This window comes from Brachycentrus maculatus, unplaced genomic scaffold, assembly GCF_059751285.1.
Source record: "Brachycentrus maculatus isolate JH-2025_06_01 unplaced genomic scaffold, ASM5975128v1 h1tg000943l, whole genome shotgun sequence".
Lineage (NCBI taxonomy): Eukaryota > Metazoa > Arthropoda > Insecta > Trichoptera > Brachycentridae > Brachycentrus > Brachycentrus maculatus.
In genome coordinates this window covers 11,078-36,057 of record NW_028281665.1, presented here as the reverse complement: position 1 = coordinate 36,057, position 24,980 = coordinate 11,078, and the positions used below count along the sequence as shown (strand labels likewise).

At 34.2% G+C, this 24,980-nt stretch overlaps 1 protein-coding gene across 2 annotated transcripts; it reads right to left on the bottom strand.

Annotated features, from left to right (window-relative positions):
• Window positions 1-297: 297 nt before the first annotated feature.
• LOC148299791 (uncharacterized) lies at window positions 298-18,145 on the bottom strand. Of its 2 annotated transcripts, XM_088275674.1 has the most exons (13): window positions 18,024-18,145; window positions 14,732-14,859; window positions 14,205-14,275; window positions 13,927-14,100; window positions 10,138-13,844; window positions 9,900-10,059; window positions 9,708-9,779; window positions 9,121-9,298; window positions 6,988-7,179; window positions 4,444-4,784; window positions 3,439-3,583; window positions 2,129-3,350; window positions 298-545 (listed from the first exon to the last, which is right to left on the bottom strand). In XM_088275674.1, the coding sequence occupies exons 3-12, from the start codon at window positions 14,219-14,221 to the stop codon at window positions 2,130-2,132; spliced, it is 6,207 nt and encodes a 2,068-aa protein (XP_088131800.1). In that variant the 5' UTR covers window positions 14,222-14,275; window positions 14,732-14,859; window positions 18,024-18,145; the 3' UTR covers window positions 298-545; window position 2,129. The 2 variants fall into 2 exon arrangements, with proteins under 2 accessions (XP_088131800.1, XP_088131799.1); XM_088275673.1 differs by lacking the exon at window positions 14,205-14,275.
• Between the last annotated feature and the right edge of the window lie 6,835 nt (window positions 18,146-24,980).

The window sequence follows — 24,980 nt, the reverse complement described above, 5'->3', positions numbered from 1 at the left end:
TTCAAATTCCGATATATTCATGAAACTTGCCTTCTGACCCATATCGTCCAATCAGAGAACGGGGATAAGTCAAAAAATTAAGATGACGTCATTATCGGGTTTGTGTCTCATGTTTTTTTTTTAATATTGAATAACTTTCCAAAAAAATGGGAAAATTCTCTAAACTATATTTTATCCAAAGATAGACAAATCTTTGAAACATGTTACCCGGAGAATTTGGGATTTTTAGTAAAATCGACTTATATGGATCTGGCGGATTTTGAAAGTAGGCGACAAATATGTGATTATTCAAACCAATTTTTTTTTAATTCAGTACTTATTTTGAGAAGATAGTGCATTAACATGTTGGCTGGCCATTACTGGGTTACCCATTATAGCATTACTGGTTGGATCAAAACCCCATATTCCTTATATGGTGGAGGGATGATGTAATATTAAGCTAGGCGGGTAGAGGGTGTTTCTTACTTCTTTGGGTTTTTTTGTCTTCAATTAGGAACATCTTGGTGTCCGATATCTTGGTGTACCAATGTCTTAAAGTGTAAATGCTGAAAAATCAGTAAATTACATGTCATAATCAATCAGTATTTGTATGGGGCCCAGGGAGCATGTTAGAGGTGTTGTGTTGGCGCAACCAAGGCTTTAAAAAAAATTCAGTGTCATATACCACATTACAAAGTATTTTCAACAAAAAGTAAATTTGAATAACGGGGCTACTTGAACTTGGATGTGTTACTTGAGGCCAGTACAAAAAAATATTTAGATCGTGGTATCGATTGAAGTATCGTGACAATAAGTGTCACCTGTCAGGGAAACAATGAATCATGTCGATACGTTCATTATTGTAGACCAAACACAGTTTTTTTTTGTACTGGGCTCAAGTAACACATCAAAGTTCAAGTAGCTCCGTTCTACGGTACATAAAAATAAAAATAATGTTTTTTTTTTTTCATATGGTATGGTTCAATATCAAACTGACAGCCAAATCTGAACTATAAATACTTGTTTTTTTAATCATTATAAAGTTGTGTCCTGTTTGAAAATCAATCTACCAGTAACCATAAAGATTAAAAATATTCATAGTTCATTGATTTAATTGAAAGCACTTCTACTGCAAAGTACAAAGTGATAAATCTACATTGTTATATTCTTGGTATCATTTATATTTTATATTGCATAAACGTAATAAAAATTCAAATAAGTTATACAAATAATAATTTTAGAAAGAAAAGAACTAAACTTGGTAATTCTAAGCTGCTAGTGTGTTAATGAATATTTTTAAATTATAATCTAAGTAAGCATGTAAGTACAGGCCATTAATAATTAATTGTCAGCATTAGAATAGAAAAAACCATCTTTGGTTTCAAAACGAAGGGTGTTTTTCCATCAGGATAATAACTCGGCTGCAAACAGTGAGGATAATGGTACAAATACTGGAGTAGTTTAAATGCAAAACGTTCCCCCACCCATTGACCTGTTTGATTACAATTTATTCTGCAGTCTTCAAAAAAAAATTCGGTTTTCTTATATACAATAAGGAAATGCAAATTTATATTTATTTAGGTGGTTTAAAACTCACTGAAAAAAAAAAACACAAATTTCAATGCTAACATTCAAGAATTGACAAATTGTTATTTTCAACAGGCATTAATATAGTACTTTTTATGTTATTTTTTGACATCCCAACATAGATGAAGAAGAATACGAAAGTCTGGGTATTTATGGGGTTTACGACCGTCATAGGCTGGTTTAACTGATCACTTTACTAAAAATAACTCCTATAATTGGGGATAATCCAATGATTAAAGAAAACACTTGTTTTTTACCACTTGAGTTAACACTTGTTTTTTAACTCAAGTGGTAAAAAACAAGTGTTTTCTTTAATCATTGTAACATGTCTTACCACAAAGTTAATGCCGAAACAATAAATAAATGGAGATAATCCAGATTTGTGAACAATTATTTGGACACACTCAACATGTTGTAGTACTTTTCTCTTCCAAATTGTTGATTATTGATAAATATAATTGTACATTGATTATTAAACGACCTTTGCACAATCTGTTAAAAGCTATAAATAAACCCAAAGTATTTAAAAAAATACACTATTTTATTAAAAATTTATACATACTTTAGTGCTGGGGGTACATCTCCAATGTACAATCTGTAGTTATATATTTGTCGATAATTGTCGGTTCATCTTTCAAAAACGTTCCCGATCTTTCCATAGCGGGAATAGAAGCTTGTTTGGCTTCAAATATTTCTTCCAAGGATGGTTCTACCTTCTTCCGGTCAGCGTCGCTCAATTTGGGCTCATTTTTAGATGAACTTTTGCTGTCAACAATTGGTTGAACACATTTAGCTTTGGTGCTTTGTGTTGGATTATAAAGAGAGTGTCGTGGTTTAGGCGGTCCCCCGCTCTTTACTTGTTCTTCTGCTTTTGCTTTAGAGGCAGGATTAGTAATAGCTTTGGGCAGAGCTTTATCTTTCACCTTTGGCAACACTCTCTTATTAACGAGAGATTTGTTAGTGGGAACCTTTCTGGCATCTAACAGAGGTGACGAAATCTTGGATAGTTGCGAATTATTATGACTACTTCCATTAATTTGAGGTTTTTTCAAGGGAATAACTTTATTTTTGCTATCCACAATGGGCATTTTGGAGAGTTTGGTATTGTTGCTTGTCACAGGTGCATTCCGCAATAGTTTCGCATTTGCCCCCTTTTCTTTAGCTAAGCGTGAAGAATTAATATTTTCTTCGCTCTTATGAACTGCGGCAGGTATCATGGATGTCTTGTTTGTGGAAAGTAATTTGGGTACTTTGGTATCAGAGTGATTTCTCATCACGTTCCCACTAGACTGGTTAGATTTAATAGGTGATGATTCAGAGTTGGAGTGCTCTGATTTCTTTAATGGTTTGGGGTCAACATTCTTGGAACCGTTTTTATGATTTTTTGTACCAGATAGAGGATCACGTTTGAGTGCAGGACTTGTATTGCGAGAGGATTCACCCGAGGAAAGAGGAGGTTGGCTGACTAAATCACTTGTGCTTTTATACACGGGCCTCGGTTCCAAGTACCTCGATTTGGTATTCTCAAATCTGGAATTGCGGCATCGAGGAATAAGACTTTTCTGTGATTTGAAATCTCGGCTCTTATTGATTATCGGATGACTTCTCCCGGATCCATTGAGTGTTGAATTACCCGCATGGTTGTGACTATAAAGCGCAGTTGAAAATTTGGAGCTACCAGATACACTTCGAGTACTACTTGTGCCAGTTGTAGAATGGCTCTGCATAGTTCTCCTCATCTGATTTAAGTCTAAAACCTTTGATCCAGTCAGATTCTGCTTCTCCTAGAAATACATACATTATACATTAAATATACTTTTTCTTTTTCATAGAACTATAAAATTTCAATGAGTTAAGTATATAAATTTATACCTCGGTCTTGGGTGCCCTAACAAGGCATGAGAGTTCTTGTAGACGAGTTCGAGTCCGTGCATCAAGGGCATTCCAAGCGGGAGTCCTCACAAGACTGCGCCAAGCTCCGGCTCGAACCAGAACACCCTCACATCGTACCATAAGCCTGAAAAAACAATGTATGAGTTCTTTTCCCTTCTTCTTTCTCCTCTTGCAATGTGATGAGCATGACCCGCCTTTTATTTTTCGACATTTCTTCTCCGCCCCTGCAGTAGCCTACTAGATTGTGTACTAGTTTGAAATTACTTATTGATATTTGTCAATATTTATGTGTGTTTTATGGAATAATAATAAACTCGGTTATAAAAATTTTAAAAATATTTTGTCATTGCTATAAAAATAGTGATGAAGGTATGGAATTAGAGGATATTTTAAGATGACTGGTTTTTACGACTGGAAATCAATATAGAAAATAAACCAAACTTATAACTGTCAACTGTCAATTTGACAAATTTTGTTCATCGATGAGGCACATTTTTGGTTAAATGGCTATGTAAATAAACAGAAATGCCGAATGAAGAGTGGAGAAAACCCAGAAGCCTCTGTCAAGACGCCCTTACATCCATTAAAAATCACTTTTTGGTGTGCTTTATGGGCAGGTGGAATCATTAGCCCATATAAGACGATGCCGGCCAAAATGTTATGGTCAATGGAGAGCTAAAGAACCATGATTACTGACTTCTTTGTACCTCAGTTAAATGACATAGATGACATGACATAGAATTGACAGAGCTGTGGTTTCAGGTGCCACCATCAATTTACTGAGGGAAATTTTCATTTATATACCTCTCAAAAAAATACTATATATATATGTATATATATATATATATATATATATATATATATATATATATATATATATATATATATATATATATGTACTATTTTACAAATGTCTATCATCGGACTGCCATGAGAGGTATAATCCTTCTAGACGCAGTAGGGGACAACAAAGAGTAGGCATACCTTCTGAGTAGGTCAAGGAATGCGTGCGAGGCATGCGCACCCTCTTCGGCCATGAGAGCATGCGCGATGGCTAGCGCCTCGCAGGCTTGCCGAGGTGCAGCGCGCTCGGCAGCCGCGGCCAGTGCGTCCTCCAGGCGTGGCAGCGTCCAGGCACCGGGCCCGGCCAGAGCGCGAAAGGCGTGCGAGCCCAACACAGCTGGGAGCCTCGCGCCCGCCAGGCGTACGCAGGCGCCTAAAAGCCGGCGTGCCGCGCCGGACACGGCAGCGCTCCAACGGCAGCGTGGCAACAGTGCTAGTAGCTTGTCGCAGCACGTAACTGTCTCCAGAACGTTGTCTGCAGTCTGCAAGCGAGTTTGCAAACCATTATTGACTATACCTTCTTAAACATGGAAAGACAATGACTTATCTGCCAAAGTAATTGAAATACTTGTCCAACACTTAGTACAACGGTTTAATTTATACGATCACTTGTACAATTATTTGATTTAAAAGGCCACTTTTTATATCTATGTTGCTACAGTCATACATACTGTCAGTTCAAAGAAAATTCATTGTGTAAAAGAAGAGTTTAATGTTTTTTTTTTAATGTTCAAGTACTATCTACCCTCTGATTGTAAACAGCTATACATATATGGTATGAAACATTGGAAACAATGGAAGATCTCATTTATGGTCCAAGAATCACGGCTGGCAGTGCTGGATTTACATACAATCTTATAACTTATTGGGTTGATGCAAAAGTTTTGACCGTTTTTTACATATATTTTTTTTTGTATTTTTTTTTTGTATAATATTTATTTAATAAATTATATAATTTCCATCAGTTCTTATAACCTTCTCCCATCTTTCTATCAACTTATTAATACCAGTAGTATAAAATTCCGTGGATTTTGATGCGAAAAATGAAGTAAGGGATGTTTTTACCTGCTCTATTGTATAATTTTTTTCATCATTTAATTTTTTTTGCAGTGATCTGAATAAATGAAAATCAGAAAGAGCAAGATCTGGAAAATACAGTGGATGCTTAATAACATCCCAATTTAACTCATTTAGCTTGTGTTGGGTCATCATAGCCACATGTGGTCGCGCGTTGTCGTGATGAAACACTGCCCCTTTTCTGTTTACCAATTCTGGTCTATTCTTTTGAAGGTCCATGCTCTATTTGGATAATTGCTGACAATATTGTTCTGTTGTACTTGTCTTATCGTGTTCCAAGAGTTCAAAATACACAATACCCTTATTATTCCAAGAAACACAAAGTATAACTTTTTTTTATGGATTTCGGCCTTCGAAGTTGTTAATGGGGCTTGTCCAGGTATAGTCCAATGTCTTTTTCTTGTCACGTTGTTGTACACGACCCATTTCTCATCTCCCGTCACCAAACGATGCAAAAAAGGTTCATGTTTTTGTCTCGCACTCAAAAAACGCGCGTTGAAACACGATCCAATAAATTGGCAGCCGACAATTGATGAGGTATACAAACGTCGTACCGCGAAACCATTTCCACACGCTTCAAATGTCTTAATACGGTTGTTTGGTTGACTCCCATCATTGACACAATCTCCCTGATGGTTAGACGTGGATTGGTGTCGATTATGACTTTTAACTTGTCGTCATCAGACTTCAATGGCCTACCGGTACGTGGTTTATCAATGAGTGAAAAATCTCCAGATCGGAATTTTGTAAACCATCTTCGTACCTGTCGAACTTTGATGACATCTGCTCCATACACTTCACAAATGTTTTTGGTTGCCACACTCGCGGTATTGTCTTTACGGAATTCATAAAGTAAACAATGACGTAAATGCACTTTATCGAACGACATTTTGAAAAAATACAAGGGGTCATTACTGTACTCTGGCTAGGCCAAAACTGAATAGAAAGTAGAGGGAAAGCATCCTTTATACAATGGAATCATAAAAAAGAAGATACTATTCATAATTTATGAAAAAATTTTTTTTTACCTGGGATCATAAAAAACGGTCATTACTTTTGCATCAACCCAATAGGTTATACCTCAGGCCGCAAAGTTAGTAGCCATATTTTTCTCATAATCCATTTTTACATAAAAAAATTTCGACAAATATTTCTGCTTATTAGTAGATTCCACACCATGGATTATTTCACATGTTGATCCGGGACAAATCCGGGCTACTGTTCCATACATGCTGATTTTTTTTACCTTTAAATCAAAGATATGATTTGGACCTTGAAGCAGAAGGAAGGCATAAAGGAGAAGGTTGACAATTTGTATCAGATGGACAAAAGTATTGTCTTGAAACTTTTTGGTTCCTCTCCCCTTTCTCCCTTTTCCCATCAATGAGAAATATTGGTGCCGTTCTAAAGTAGCAGAAATAAATTATCACTAGCTTCAGCAGGGTACTGGTTCAAAATTTCAAAACTTTTAGCATTTTTTAGACATAAATCCAGTTTGTCATATACATACTTAATCAACTCAACAGATGTAATATCTATCCAACTAGAGTCTGAAATAAGTTCATTTTTTATTGAGAAAATAAAGTTAAATTGAGTTTTGAATCTCACCATGTATACAACATGTTGCTGATAACATTTGTCAATAAGTTCTCGCGGCAGAGCGGCAAATTCCTTGGTTGGCCAAATGCGAACAAAATATTTGGTTATCCAATCCAAGCTCTTCCTATAGATCTCATCCAGACCATATGCAGATGAGAGAGGAAGGCATTCCAGCACACCAACGGAGCAAACGGGACATGGCTGAACAAAATAAAAAAATAAAAAAAATATATTAAAAAATATTACCAATATATTGAACCTATTTCAGAAAATTTAACACATTGTAGTCGGGCGCTTCGAACAATAGACTCTAGCCTATAGCGGACGTTTTTTGCAATTAGCGCAAAAATATATCGCTTTCTTAAATTGACACAATTTCTAAACCAAATAATATTTTCGACTGAAATTTTCAAAGAAATCATATATGACAATTGATCATCAAAAATAAATTAAAATCATACTTTTTAATTAAGTATTCTGTATTTCACAATTTTAGAAGCATTGTAAACTCTAAAAAATAGTCTTTCCCTCCGAGGTATCATTCCCTATACAATGCTAATATATTAAAATAATAAAATACCAAACAGTAAACAAAACTTTGCGAGCGGTATAAAAAATAGTCCAATACGTGAAATGACTCAAACTAAACTGGAGATTTAGATCGCATAAAAACTCTAGATTCCTGGTGATGCCTTTACAAGCAACACACTAGCCAATCCAGACAAGGCGTCTCAAATAACGTCAACAGACTGTCGCCTAGCACCTAGGTAGCAGATTACCCTTCAACGCGTTTTATTTCACGCTGATAACAAACTCGTACATTGCCGTTTCTCGCCGATAACTGACAGTCGACACAAACGGCAAATGCCGTGTCCCGACGACAATGTGTTAACATAAGAAAGGAAAAGATAATAATATTTTAGAAAATCTGCTGAAAATAAATATAAACATGATCTGGATAAAATCAATCGCTTCAAACCGAACCTACAATGAAAATTTAAGCTTGGGTTTGTTATTTTTTCCAGATCATACATTTTTTTATTCTAAACAAATTAGCTTAATCATAATCTTTACCTAACTGGTTTTGAAGATAATTAGCCAATAACACTAGTCAACATGATTTTTGGGTCTGGGTTCTGCATGTGATATTTTGGTTTCTCCTATGTTACCAATAAAGAAAAAAAAACAATTTTTCCGATCAATGTTTGCTTTTGTAAAAAATAGAGCAATTTTTTAATTTTCAAGAAAAATTACTTTTTATATATGAGAATGTAACATATGAAGTTTATGGGACATTCTTCAGCCCACAATTTTAAAGCTTTTAAGCATAGTTTCAGTTAACTTTTCATAATTTTTAGCTCTGTTGTTATCAAAAAATCCATGAACTATACTTAAAAACTCTTCCAGGAGTGTTTTTTTTTGTGAAAAATAGGCTTCATAAAGCGTAAAATTTGTTACCAAAGCAATTTTTTTATTATTACTTAATCAACTATTTAATAAATTTGTCACAAATAAAACATATTGAATCAACATCCTATTTACACTATCTTAATGCCATTTTCTAACTTAAAAATATACAAGGGTGGTTGTTACAGCTATGATAGACAAGTAAATTTCAGTACGGTACTTTCCACGAATAATATGCGATTTTCTTTCGGGTTTATCAATGTACTACCAACTGTTGCTCATAAAATCAATTAAAATCGTTAAAAATCTACTTATCAACGTAAATAATACAAAAGCGAACTTTCAAAGCATGAAATGGAAATTTAAATGTTGTTTGACGTCTAGAATCAGAATTCAAGCGTAAGAACAGAAACCCAAAAAAAAGATTTTTTTTGTTGACTAGTGTAATGGGTTGATATTATTAATGTAAAAAAAAGCAATCCACATAAAAAAATTAACAGTAACAAAAACTGCCAACGAGGACTAGTGAAGTGGTACTGAATTTATATCTATTTTTATTAATCTATTTTATAAGAAAATAGAACACATTATTCCTTATGGCAATGCACCCATTAGTGATGTTTTAATACATGCAACTGAAAAATTCTTCGATTTTGTAGGCAACATTTAAATATGTAACTATTATGCTCAAATAAAAGAAAAAAGATTACATATTTGAGAATTCAAAGCACATACCTTATGGAAAAGATGACAGTATTTAACTTTTAATGTATACATAACTACTTCCTTTAAACCTTCCAATGAAAGCATATCTGATAAAGCAGCCAGTTCAAATATGCTGATCGAATCGGGAATGGTAGAGGCCCCAGAGTATATGTGACACAGAGCGAAATGAACCACATTAAAAGAAAACCTAGAAATAAGACACAATTATTAATTTCAATATAAAATACAATGTTACAGATAATAACATGGTGAGAATTTTTAAGTCAAGTGCACTAGTGGGTTCATTAAATTTGAAGAAATTCAAAATGTTGAAAAACCAAATTTATTCAAGAACCATCTATGAATTTCAAAGAGAACATTTTCAATTAGCTGGAGTTGTACCTTGCACATCTTTGGATGCCATTTTTTTGATCAATTGAATCACAGAAGGTAGCTTATAAACATTACGTCATTTATTTTATATTTAGTGGTCTAAATCTGTCTTTTTGTTGGCAATTGTGACAAATATATAGAAGTTGGTTATCATAAACAAACATTTTGCAGATAAGTTTATTTAGAGTATCTTATACTCTATAATATAATATCAATTTACGTACCCATCTAGAGATATTACATTGCCAGAACTTTGAACCCAGCACCCACTCAAGATACCAGCGAAATAGAGGCACCTGAGAAATAACAAACATTTGTATTAAGAATACTACAGAATAGATATGTATATAAATATTTATGTTTATTAACTAATACATATATTTATAAATGTAGATCGGTTTACATATGAGACTCACCTGGAAGACAAGATGCATTTATGTGCTTTAATCTTCCTTCCCCCGACATCAATAGTGACATCTGGCGCTATCTCCTCCAAGAACATTCTAAGGAGATCCTCCCCTAAACGAGACTTGCAATGTGAAAGGCTACTGGATTGCTGATCTTCCATGCTTGCATCTAGAAAAAATAATTTAACTAAATAAAACAAAGAAACATAATATATTCATGGATTTATTGAATGGTAGAAGAACTCACCATTGCCAGAGAAACATGAACTGCTCTGCAAACTGCTGTGTTCTGTGGTATCTGAAACTTGAAGATCCGAATCTCGGTACCCAAAACCAGGTGTGGGCAGATATGTCAAGGATCTATTCTGGGACCCAAGACTGCCAGGGGTGCTTTTGCTGAGCTCACTTTTGAGATGAGGAAACAAACGAGTGAGGCTGTAAATATTCTCCGAGTGGAAAGATGAAAATATTTCAGTAGAATGTGTCATGCGATTATCATCCCCCCATGATGCTTCTGGAATTGATCTCGTCATGCGAGTGTTCATTGGATTCTTCGAAAGCTCTCTATTAATATCTAGGTTTAAAATTGGGAGTGGTTTATCTAAATCCGACAGCTTGACAAAATTAGATGCTTTTGAAGTGTCGCTTACTTCTTTTTCAGTATCCTTTGAGTTCATACTTGTTGTGTCGGTCGGATCGGACATTGGTAAATCTTCAATGTGACCTTCTAAAGAGCTGGTCATATTTTGGTCAGCAATATTTATTTTCACTTCTTCTGGATGAAACGTCATATCATCGTTATCAGTGATGGTGGGTGAAGTATCATCTGTCAAATTATTTTTCTCTGAACAAGTACTGCTTTTATCAAATGTTTCATTTAATTTAGCATCACATTTATGCTTTTTTATTTGTACATCGATATCAGTTCCGTCATTAACATTTTGAATATTTATCTGCTTGTTATCTAATGCTATAGCATTATTTTCTGAATAACTGCTTTCAGATTTCGAATAGGTCATGTCATCTGCCAGAGAAATATCTGACAACGAATAAATTGAATCTTTTTTCTTGTGAATCTGATTTATGAAATCTGGCGAACTTTCACTGAACTTACTTAAACTCAAACTTTTCTGCTTGTGGAAATTTTTCAATTTTACCTGAGAATCGGCTTCCGAATTGCAATCACTGAAATTCCAAGAATGTCGATTTACATTGCCCGCTTTGTTATTTTTAGTCAAATCAATTTCATTTTTCAGAGACTTGCTCTGTGGATATGATTGAATCGGAATCTTCTCAATAATTCTGGGTTTTACTTCAACAGAATGCTTATTTTCGTGCGTTGACATTGTGTGTTTGACATTCTCCTGAATTACTTTCAAGGGCACATCTTTTTTTATTTCTGATAATCGAGTTGGCATTTCTTTAAGAGGCGCATCTCTTTTGTTTTCTGACAATCTCGATGGCATTTCTTTCAAGCTCTTATTTTCTCCGATATCAACATACATTGAAAATAAGCTCTTTTTTACCAGATTTGATTTTTCATTATCGCTTTCTACTTTGGTTTCGGTTGTACTCGGCATGTTAGAAAAGTCAACGTAAAATCCAAAAGACTTCTTTGTATCCAATTTATTATTCACTTTTTCAAATGATTCCTTAATTATTCCAATTTGTTTTTCAGATTCCAAATGATCATTTTTTTTACTCATGTCAACAATCCAAGAGGATTTTGTCGGTGGTTTATATACTCCAAGTGGACCAAGACTGTTGGGCAATGAGTGAGATGTGTATTGTATATTTGTTGCAAAATCTTCAATCGTGGCTCCTCCGGAGACTATTGGCATTGATTCATCACATTTTTGCAATCTGTGTGGTGACTCAAAGTGTGAATTAACTTTAGGAGACTCGAAAAGAGATGTACTTTTAGGTTCATTATCCAATAAAGGACGTTTCCAATCAATTTGCATTATTGAATTACTGGGCGTTTTCGGCACAACATATGTCGATTCTGTCGACAATGAATTGGACTGATAATCACTAGTATTTAAAGATTTCGAACCATTATCTGATTCGACTAATGTACAAACAGAACTTTCATTAAAGAGCTTTGGATCAACATTATGAATATCTTTATTCAGAATATTTTCACTATCTGAAATGGCTTTCTCAAAAGCATCAAATTCTTCCAGCTCGAGCGAATCCTCATTATTACTTGTTTCCGAACTACCCATTTCCACATCTAAGGGTTTAGCGTCACGCACTGCACTTATGTGTTCTTTGTTAGAATTCTTAGAGTAACCAGACGTTAAAAACAATTCCCCGTCATCTGCCAGAGCGGCAGCATCAATAAAGCAAGCATTGTTTTTCTTCGTAGCGGACTTAAAAGCAACAGTAGAGATATCATGTTTGCCCACTTTGTGGCTGTACTCTGAGATGTACTTTTTTTCATTTTTAATGAAAGCGTTACAAGCTTCTTTGATTTCCAAAATATTTTTTGGAGGAAAAATAGATTCCCAGGAACCTGTTTCAGATGATACTGACGAGGATTCCAGGATTACAATTTCTTCATTTAGACGCTCTTTTTCATCTTTACTTGATATTTTACAATATTCAGTATCGCTTCGATGATTAGTGTTTATATCATCACTGTCGATTTCTGTGGTGTTAGTAGTTGTAAACTTTTCAGATGGCCATTCTGAACCAAACGGAGAATCGGAGTTTGTGGATATTCCAAGATCAACCAGGTCTTGACATGTTTGGCTGCCAAGGGAAGAATTACTTATTTTCCAACCTGATGGGCAGCCTGAAGATTCTCCTATAAGACCGTGAGAACTTTGGTTGACCAAACATACATCTCCCTTTTCCCTAATTGAGTTTAACTCTTTTACATTCGTCGAATCTTGCTGAGAGGACTCAGGATTCTGACTATAATTATAAGAATAACTTTGAGAGTCATCGTCTTTTAGGAGATCACTAGAAAATAGAGATTCAGTGAAATCTATTCCAGAAGTTTCTGATTCTGTGTGCTCTTTGGGACTGCCATAACTTTCTACCAGTCCACTCGAAGCACTTGTGGTTTCTAAGCCGGAGTCAATCGTTGTGATGAGATTTTCCATCTCTACTGGCATTGAGTGACTCCTAGATTTGATAAAAGTGTGATTAGTGACTTTAGTTTCTAAAAGCGATGGACAATAATTAGCGGCAGGTGTTAAATAGTCAGATGGCGTGCTATTATCATCATCTTCATTGATTAGACTATCAGGAGTGAAGTCTTCATTGATATGAAGATTGTCACCATTATGAGATGGGATCTGAGAAACCTCCTTGTGACAAGTAGTTCCAGAATCCTTCTTAGTTTCAATATCCCGATAAGTTTCAACAGACTGATCCACTTTGGGGATACACGGGCTGTAGAATTGTGAGGCTGGGCTAGCCCACTCGTGTCCTTCTGTTCTGGGTTTGTAGGTGTTACCTCTATTATTACATATATTAAGATTACTCGATCTTTTAAATCTACTAAAATCACAGCTTCCGGAATGTTTAAATACTTTCGATGTATGACTAGATCTCAACGACAAAGTTGTGGGCTTGACTCTCGTAGTCGTAGTTTGTTTTCCAGCAGTTTGTTGAGTTTTCAATATTGATTGAAAAGCAGATAACAACTCATCTTGTTCTGTTAACTCTCGCTCGAGAAGATTTGGTTCTTGAGAACAAGCCTTTTTATCATTAAAACCTTCTTCAGATTGAGAGTTCGAAACAGCGGTAGTCAAAGAATTTGAGACATAAGAAGGACTAGTTTTAGGCGTAAGGAATAAATCTGAATCTGGTGTGAATGGTTCCAGTGTTCTGATACAAAACTTATTAGAATTCACCAAATCTTCTTCAGCTGTGTTATCCTGTAGATATTCTAAAATTTCATCTTCTTGTTTCTTTATATTGCATTCAGAATACGTGTCACTAAAAAAATCTACTTTATTAATTTACAAACTTTATATATATTAAAAGCACAATAATTGTGTTTATAATGGAAAAAATTTACCTTATAAACGATTCTATCTCTATAAAAGTTTCCTTGCTAATTCCCTTTTTTAAAATATTGTCGAGTGTTTCATAAAACCTCGGTGATCTAGTCTTCAAGATACACCTGTGAGTTGATATTTTCAATTTTCCAAGAATCAGTTCAATGTCAGTGTACAGAGATTCATCAAAAATTCTAAAATTAAAAAAAAGTTCACAGAATATTAAAATTTCATAATCTTTATTTAGAAATGTAAGAAATATTTTTTAAAATAATTTTTAAAAAAAGAGAAAACTAACCTAAAATAATTTTTCATGAATTGGAGAAAATTTGAAACACCCCGCAAATATTAAAAGTAAAAAAAACACATCTGAAAAACAAAAATAAAAAACAAATACTAAAATAATGTTAAATAAAAATCTTAAAAAGATATATTCACATGTTTTTCCACGACACAAATATTCACCTCTGGTCAATATTTTAATTATTTTTTTGTTTTTAATGGAAAAAAATCTTTCTTGAATTTATTTTGCACTTGATGGGAATCCAACCCGCGATGCCAGTTTTGCAGTCGAGCGTCTACCCAACTACGCCACGGCGCCTGTCTTTGCGCAGGTATTACTCTGTTAATTGTTCAATTATATTTGGGATAATTACAACATACCGGGACAAGATAATTTTTGCCAAAATATTTGTAGCATATCCTTGCATCACCATATTAAACCACCCACCAGTGATTAAAACGTTAAATAACAAAAGTCTGTAAAAAAAAAATGTGTGTGTTCAATAAAACGTGAATGTATACATGTATATATAAATACAATACCTTGCAATATCATTTTGAAGACCAAGCTGGATGTGATTGTTTAGTCTGTGAGTGAGGGCTTCTAGCTCAGAGTCTGTAGGTCCATCCGAGGCAGCCGGTCCGCCTTGCATCAACCATCACCCAGCGATCTGATCCAATCAATCAATTCAACAGTATCAACAATCCATATAGCACAAAAAGCATTTAAAATATCATAAACAGCATGACATATCGCAGGATTTCTTCAGAGAAAATGTTTCAATTGGTACATTATAAATATTATTTCAGGAATAATTTAATACTATGCTAATATGACAGTAAAGTTGTATTTTGGTAATCGCCCGAGTTATATGTTCCTAGATAATGTTGTAAATAGTGAAACCAAAAATATAGAGAATATTCTCTCAGTTAAATTCATGTTGTAGCACCCCAAATGTCAGATTGATTTTGCATAAGTTAACCAGTTGCCAGTTTATCCCTCACATGACTCGGGCAAGGAGTTTGTGTTGCATTGATGAGTCCGAGTGCTGCTCGGGCAAATCGTTTTCCAACTTGGTGGTATTGATTTGTCTGAGCCAAATATATTTATGTATTTGTTTTTATTGACTAACCCGAGCAGTCCTGTTTCGAGTTGTTTGGTGATTATTTCCTGCACTGACGAATTTTATCACCAAAATTCGACTGTTAAGTGGTTAAATAAAAATCCATAATTTTTAGGTAAAAAATTATGCATTAATATGATTCACCTCTTTGTGTAGTGGTTAGTGCAAGTTTCAAGATCATATTTTAAAAATAATCTTTTAAGTCAACTTACACTCTTCAAAACTTGCACAAAGAACGAGAACAATGTGAAATTACTACCTGCTTTTATAAAAATTAGGTGCATTAGTATTGTGTGTTAATCGATTTGAATTTCATGGGATTGAAAATACCGCATTATTTATGGGATGACCCAATAGTTTCCTATGTATATGATCAGAACATTTCGCACTGAAATAATGTGAGTTGGGTGTTGACACAATAAACAACACAATACTATCACAGAACGAGTCAAAGATTTGAATTGTGGTAAATAAATTAAAGAGAACGAAATAGAATGGTCAGTCCGGTAAAAACCACCTAAAAATGCTTGTTCCGACCGATAGAAATTCGATAGAAAAAGATGGAGGCATTTGTATGGTGCCCAGTCTATGAAATACACAACATCCATTTCCAGCATCACATGTCCAATATATTATTTCTCCATTGTTTCCTCTCCTTTATGATACATTTCAATACAGTATACACAAGTCGTCTCAATAAATGGTGTTTTTTTTTCAGTACGCTCTATATTTTGAAAAGCTTGTTCATGTTGTCTCTTATTTTAACAATTAGTCGTTTAATCTCATCTTCATGACTAAAGATCCCAGATAAAATATGATCGAACTCCTTTGCAGTTAGAAATCTCAGTTGTTTCTGGAGCATTGTGCAGTTACAGTCCACAATCATTATTTCTGTTTTACGTCTATTGAGCATGGACCACACGTTCTAATTCTCTCAACGCGGCTAGAAGTTTTGAAATCAGATATTCACTTATTGCCAGTGTAGCTTCATTAGTATTCGGGGTTTGAGATGATATTCTCATACCATCTGCCCAGTCTTCTAAGGAACATCTTTTATCCAACTTTTAGCACTAGCTTCCTAGTGCTAAAAGTTGTTTTTAAATATAATAGCTCCACAAAACGAAAAAATATGGTCGCAAAAAGTGGGAATATCCTTGGAGAACCGTCATAAATGAAGGATAACGACTGACTGTACCAAAAAATATTAGCGTATGACAAATACCAAATGACAATCACCCAAAATGATATTCTATTTTTCCTAGATTATATCTGAGTAATGGAAAGTTTTATTGAAGAAATGTTGGTTTATTCAATATGTTGCGATGATTAACCGCATTTATCTCAAATATTTTTTGGTAGAATATACTTGGGTGATAGAGAAATCAATGATTTAAGTTATACCTGCGCCGGGCCAGACATTGTGGCCCACGGAGCTGCCTACTAGAATCATACGGGCCAGAATGTCTAGCCTACAGAGTGGTGAGAGTTAATCAATAACAAAAGTAAGAACCACAAAGTAAGCTCTTCAAATGTTGATTATAAAATAATGATTGTTTCTGTGTGATTTTTTTCAAGTACAGTTTGACAACTTGTCCGCCTCCGTAGTGTAATGGTCAGCATGCTCGGCTACCGTTCTGGAGGTCCCGGGTTCGATTCCCAGGGGGGTTTAATAAATATAAGTGATTTTTTCACTCTAATATTTATTCAATATTACACTGGACTGGTACCTGAAGTGGAGGGCTGATCACCTTTCCTTCATGTGTAAACGATCGAGATAACACTGCGTTTATATGAAGCAGTGCCCTATGCACCATTGGGGTGCGGTAAGGGTTTTATTATTATTATAGTTTGACATATTTATAAATGTTGCAATATTATGTTTGGATTTAAATTTTGAAAATTTACACTAGAACACCCCTCATTTAGAGGTCCTAGATGGCTGCCAGATGCTACGAGGTTATTTTTAACACTAACATAGGATAAAACACAAATAATTTATTCATGAATACCTATATATCAACAAAAAACAATAAGTGTGCTATCGTAAATAGTGATATTGTCTTTCATCCGGATTTATAAACTTCCACCCGCAAAACAATACAATATGCATAATATTCAGTATGGATAAATATGTTTAATTTTAATTACATTCAAAACTTTACTGAAGGAATATAATTTGCTTTGTTTTATCCTTAAAATGAAATAATTCAATATGAAATTGAACTTTACTCCAATTCATTTAATAATCAAAACACCATTCTGGAAAGCGAATTTGTGAGTGATGAATGTTTCTGAATAGTGTTACTCGATAATTCAATTTTGAATCTAGTTTTGAAAGAAAATGTACCTTTTTGTAAACAATCACGAAAATGTGTATATCCCTTATGGCGAGCAATAAGGAAAGTGTAGACCTTGCGCAAGATGACAGATGATGTACCACATAATATATTTGCAGTATTATGAAGATAAAAACTAGTAACTAAAAAAACATGATGTGAAAGCTGATTTCTAAACACATAAAACATTTTCACTCTGTATTATAACGCATCGCAAGCAAATAACTTAAATAAATCTTATTAACACGTAAACATGTCACATTAAATTATCGACAATTCGCCATTTGTATACCTTTCAAAGAGAAACAATCGCAGTGGGTTTGGCGGGTAGTAATAGATGCGGGAAATAGAAGACATAAAAATAATGTTACTTACGTGTGATAGAATATTACAAAAACGTTCCCGTTACAAAATATCTCCAATATTAAACTACATTTGTGGACATATAAAAAATGCAGGAAAACATCGCAACCGACAAGACATATCAACCATAGACTAACTAATTTGATATCAACCAAAGACTAACTAATTTTATCAAGCATAGACTACGCGGGCCACCACAGACTATACAGGTAGATAATTATAATAATAGGCGAACACACAGAGCGGGTGCGCAAACTAGAGAAGGACCCCGTAGTTTTATTTATTTTTTATTATGATTTTAACTAAAATAGTGTTTTACGTTATTTTTTCACCCTCTTCTCTCTCTTACTACTGTAATGGTGGTGCCTAGGCATGATACGACTTTACAAATACATAAAAATAAACCACTGAGAATACGTAAAAAGAGAATAAATGCAACTGAGTATTGACGAATCCAAGAACTCTTTTCATAAATATTGAAGGCTTGGTTATAAGATCGATTGAGATTCCATCTCACTACAGTACCTGTACAGTACAGTATATTATTTTTCAATTCAAAAATGATTTTGACCATTCTATTCTTTACCGTTCTACGTTCGACCCGTATACGACCAGCATCAAATTAGGTACCATAAGCCTAATAAAATATCACTGATTATTTTAAGTCCTTTACACTCAGTACTTAAACGAGAAACACAAAGACTGAAAACATATAATGTTAGATACCAACATTTCACGATTAAATCAAAATCGCATAACTTGTGAACTCTAATTCGATTTATTTCGTTAAACGACTTTTTCAAATGAATGTGATGAATTCGTTGATGGTTTATATATTTATTTATTTATTTATTATGATGTATAGTATAAATAGATTTAAAAACTCGATATACAGCCCTAGCCATATGTATTAGGAACCCCCTATAGAATTAGCTTATTTATGTCTTTGAATGCTGCAATTATTGGAATTCTTGCTATTCAATTGGATTGTATTGTAGTTTGATGGATTTCACTTGCTACTTACCACCTGTTATCCTGACTTGCTACAATTAGGGGGGTGGGTTATTTAAAAACACTGTACTTAATGATTTCTATATTTGAAACGTTGCTCTCCAGTTAATAAAATAGTAAATAAGTGTGATTTTTCTATATTTTTCATTAAAACCTTCAGTATTTTACATTATACTAAAATGTTAAGAAACCGTGATTTGAGTGAAAATGAGCGGTCTCAAATAAGTTTACAACATTTTAAGTTAGTCCAAATACTTGTTCACAAATCTGCATTATCTCTAATTATAGAAGTTATTTTTCATATTATCTTTTTACATCTTATCAAAGACAAAGAAGAATATGGAAGTCTCGGCATTTACGGGGCTGACGACCGTCATAGGCTGGTTTAAGTGATCACTTTACACACGTGTAACATTCACCAATTCTACCCATTATTGACAATCACCAACAACCAAGAATTTGAGTAGGGTGGTTGTCAATAATGGGTAGAATTGGTGAAGTGATCACTTAAACCAGCCTATGACGGTCGTCAGCCCCGTAAGGGCCCAGACTTCCATATTCTTCTTCATCTTTGATAAGATGTCAAAAAATAAAATCAAATAATTTTATTGAATTCAGGAGGGTCAATCCCTCCTGAAGGAGAGCTAAAAAAAGGCGCCCGGTGCGCGGTCCAAACACCAATTACGAGATTTTTTTAAATCTGGTTCTTATAAAAACCGCCCAAAAACTGGTAGAAAAAGGATCAGCTCATGTTGCAAAGACTGAATTTTGATTAATGAATCATTTCAAAATCGTCTTAGTGTGTCTTTAAAGCTATCTGCTGAACTGGAAAGTGAATGCGACGTAAAAATTTTGGCACGCACCTTGAGAAGGCATTTTCATAAATCTTGATTATGAGGCTGCAAAGCGAGGAAGAAACTATGGCTCTGAACCAGAAGTCCCAACATCCAGTGAATGGTGCACTGAATCCAGTTATACCAAATAAAAACCCATCATCAAAGCTAAACTGGCCGTACACAATGGAGTCTTGGTTCCGACCCTAATGTATGGAAGTGGAGCATGGAATTGTAAAAGAAGGATGAAAGTAGGCTGAATACAGTCGAAATGCGTTCTCTCAGACGAATTTGCGGGAAAACGTATAATAGGTGTTCGAATGGTGAAATGTATAAGGAAAAAATGCAGTGCAAAAAAAGAGTGAGATAAGCACTATCTATTTTTTTTTCGAAATAAATACAAATATGGTTTTAAAAAGAAAAGAGTTATTGAAAGGTAAGGAGTTGAAGTAACATATAGCTCACTCCTTTCAACAACGTCATATATCAAAAATCGGCAATTTTCATTTATGTATGTTTATGGAATGCCTAGAAAATGTACTATATCCCAGCAAAAGCGGAATATTTTTAACTTAATATTTACCCGCTAAAGGGCAGAAAGTGTGGTTTTTGCATTTTGAAGAAAAGGTATTGTTTAATTATTTTTTAAATATTTTTCAAATGGAGAAAAAACTTTCAGGTTTTACCTAAAAAGATCTGTTGCACAGTAAAAAGTTCAATAAGTGGCTTGATATTTATTTTTAATACATTTTATTATATTATTAAACTTTAAAAACGATCAACTGATCAATCAAGTTTTTGATAAATGACGTTGTTGAAAGGACTAAGTGATTTGTTAGTTCAACTAAAATATTTTTCTATATACAGGCGGACCTCATCTTTCGCACAATTCGTGTGGGTACAACGCGCGGCCACATTCTACGATGATAACACAACATAAATTTAAGGAGCTAAAATGGGATGTTTTGAAGCATCCACCTTACTCGCCTGACTTAGCTTCTTCTGATTTTCACATTTTTTTTTATCTTTACAAAATGATTAAAATGGAAAAAAATCAAAACAACGGAGGAGGTGAAAACAGCACTAGAAACGTTCTTTGCATCGAAACCCGAAAGTTTATATTCAATTGGGATCAAAAAGTTAATAGAAAGATGGAAGAAAGTCATTTAAAATAATTGAAAATATGTAATTAACTAAATTAGTCAAGGATATGCGAAAAAAAATTTGTTCTCATGAAAAAATACGACGTTACTTACGCATCAACTTAATACAAACTTTAAGGTAGATTTTTTTACATACCTTTACTTTCGAACATTTAACTTTCGCACACATTTTCAGGAACCAATCATGTGCGAAAGTTGAGGTCCGCCTGTATTCAGAAATCTGGATAACGAGGCTGTAGAGCGAGGAAGAAATCATGGCGCTCTCAGTCAACGGGAAAAAAATATTTTGGACACAAGAACACAAAAATTAGTAATATTTTAAAACATCGTTTTTGCATTGAAAAATAAGTTTTTCCCTGAAATAAGTAAGTATATGGTTTTGAAAAGAAGAGAGTTATTTAAAGGTAAGCAGTTATTTTTTAGATAAAAATAGGGTGGAATCTGTTGGATTCGCGCTCGGCGTAAAAAGGATGTGAACATTAAGCGCGAGCAGCATTACTTGTTAACCCCTTGTGTGATTTGCCTTTTTATAGTGATTTGTCTAGATATATCCATTATTCCTTTGTTTTTTTTTAAAATATTTATTTGGCAGTCACCCAGTGAAAGGATGTTTTTGCCAGTGTCAAGTATAATTTTTATTTACAAACGAAAAAAAAAATAGAAAATAATAATAACAATTCATACAAAATTTTATAGTTTAAATGCGTTTAGCTTTATCATTTTAGAAATTATGCCCGCAATTCTGGATGTTTTTTTCTTTCTTATATTGTTTATTTAAGTTTTATACTGATTTATTTTATTTCAAAATATGATAAAAAAACATAATAGTGAAAAAAAGGGTGGCTTGTTTTGACTCACTTTTTTTGCCAAGAGGTTGACTACAGGAGTGGTTAAGATGGGGACTGACCGAAGTCATTTGGCCGTAACGTAACACGTTACGATGCGAGCATTCGTGTGTCTGTACAGCGAGCCTAGCTGCTCGCCGCTCGTTCCGAGTACTCCATCCGAAGTCGGATGCTCGCCGTGAATATTACGTTACGACGAAATGCTTAATATCAGTCCCTACCTTTCGTCGATTTTTTATAAAGATGCTTACATTCAGTTAACTAAACCTCGAGGCATATTTTTGTCGCGTCGAAGATAAAACAATGGCACAGAGTGTTTATAAATATCGAACACATTTTAATTCTGATTTATTTACGTTCAAATCGCGATATTTCTGGAATAGTAACTCCAACTTGGTCAACTTCCTAAAAAAATTAACACGGTTTCCGAATACGTACTTACATCTGTAGAAATAGGGGTGAATTTAAGATTACGTCTCGATGCTTATCAGATATGGAAGCGTTTACGAATCCATCCCAGAAGGGGAGGGGGAAAGGTTTAATATTCATTTGCAAACCTCCACCAGGAATATTTTAACCGAGTCAATGAGCATTTAATTTTTTGATTTTCCCACATCTGACACGTTTCGCACGACAACACGGCGCCCATCCCTAGGTTGTCACTTGTTACGCCCGTCAGCGCCAACCCGGCGCGATGGCGACCGTATTCGACCCTCACAAATAATCGGAATTTTAATCGTTATAATTTTGAATGTTAAGTTTTGTATAATGAACGCGTGGTGGTGTTTTAATTATTGTCACAAAATGGCTTTCGATTAGGGCACGTCAGAACGAGAACTTCACTCACCGTGATAAGGTCACGGGTGGCTGTGCATGACGCAATAGGGGATAAATATGAAGAAAAACCGAAATTATTTTCATTTTAGAATTGGTTTGGGAGCCAATAACTGATTTAATTATCCGCACCCCAATGGTGCATAGGGCACTGCGTCATATAGACGCAGTGTTATCTTGATCGTTAACATATGAAGGAAAATTGATCAGCCCTCCGCTTCAGGTAATATTGAATAAATATTAGAGTGAAAAAATCACTATATTTATTTGACCCCCTCCCTTCCTAGGAATCGAACCCGCCGAGCGTGCTGACCATTACACTACGAAGGCGGATATAATTATAATAAATGAAAATAATCAATTAATGTATCTTACAAAATTTGTTTTTATTACATTAAAGATCAAATGACTTTCGTAAAAGACGCCTATATATACATTTTAATGTATGTTTGTATTTTAGTAAGTAAAGTTTTTAATATTTATAAAGAATCTTTAATTTTCATTTATGCTCGCATTAATATGGATAAAAAAACATGTATTTTTAAAAGAACCCTTGCTCATAATATTTCCCATATGAGAGTTTCCTTGCTCCCTCAGACGAATGTGTGGAAAATCATTGTATGACAGAATTAAAAACGAAGATATAAGAAAGGAATGTAAGGCTGAACGAGAAATAATTGAAAATATTAGGAAGAGCTATTTACGGTGGTATGGACATGTGGAGCGAATGGATAACGAGAGAATGACTAAGAAAATATATGTGGCGAATGTGAGAGGGAAAACAGAACGAAGACTTCAATATTTTCAATATCCCTAACTCTGCCTTACGTTGTAATATCTTCATTTTAAATCCTATCACACATTTGTCCAACTCCACTCATTTGTCTAAGGCAGTGGTTCTGAACCTTTTTGAAGTCAGGGAAAATTCGCGGTGCACCAAAACAAAATATCGAAAAAACGTACAAAGATATTTATTATTAAAAAAACAACTGTTTTATTACAGACAAGTTAAAAATTACAATTATAAGTGGAAGAACAGATCCAGGATGGTCGAAAAAGACTTGGCACGATCAGATCAATCAGAACCTAAAATCTGGCGGTGTCAAAAGTCAGCGTAATCGGAGGGGATGTTTGACTAGATCTATGGATGTGAAGGAGGCGAGGAGTGTATGTCAGGACAGAAGAGTGTGGCGTTCCATCCTCTCTGCCTACCCCTGCGGGAAAACGGCGTGATGGTAGTAGTAGTAGTAGTAGAGTTTCCATACTTTAAAAAAATGATAATGTATTACTTTCTTGCAGGCAAAATTGATGACCATCTATCGCTACCAGAGTTCTTGCATGCGCTCTGCTTAATATTTTTCTTTGTTGTACACCTACATTTGTTGCCCTGGTATTCGTTTAATCACAACTTAATTTTCTTTAAACCCAGGTAAACATTTGACGTGATTATTGATTTTTTTAAAACACCGTTTTTGTATTAAAAAACAAGTTTATCTTCCAAAGAAATGTGTGGTTTTGAAACGAAAAGAGTTTTTTTTCCAATTAAACACCTGTTATAGCACTTCATGAGTTTTATATAACTGCACACGCCTAGTTTCGAAAACAAACAGATGTTTTCATCTACAGGTGAATAGTAAAACTAACCTGTTGATGAAAACGTCTGTTTGTTTTCGAAACTAGTCGCGTGTAATGGAGTCAAACTCATTAAGTGGTATAACACAAGTCGCTCACTCCCTTCAAGAACGTCATAAATCAAAAATCGTCAATTTTCAGTTGTGCATGTTTTCGGAATTCCCAGAAAATGTTCTATATCCCAGTAAAAGAGGCATATTTTTTACTTAATATTTACCCGCTACAGGGCACAAAGTGTTGTTTTTGCATTTTGAAGAAAAGGTATTGTTTCTTTTTTTTAAATAAACTAGCTATTTTTCAAATGGAGAAAAAACCTTCAGGTTGAATCTAAAAAGATCTGTTACATAGTAAAAAGTTCAATAAGTGGCTTGATATTTATTTTTAATAAATTGTATTATATTTTTAAACTTTAAAAACGTTTTCCTGAGAAATCGAGTTTTTTGATTTATGACGTTCTTGAAAGGAGTAAGCGAAGCGTTTAATTTCAAAAAAATAATCAACATGTCATTCCACAAAGTGAATTGAAATTTAATCAATAAATAATATAAAAAAGAGTTATTGAAAGGCAAGGAGTTAAAAAATCCAATATGTATTCTAAAAAAAATCGTTGCTGGAAGCTAACTGAGTTTTATTATTGCGAGTATGGCCTTA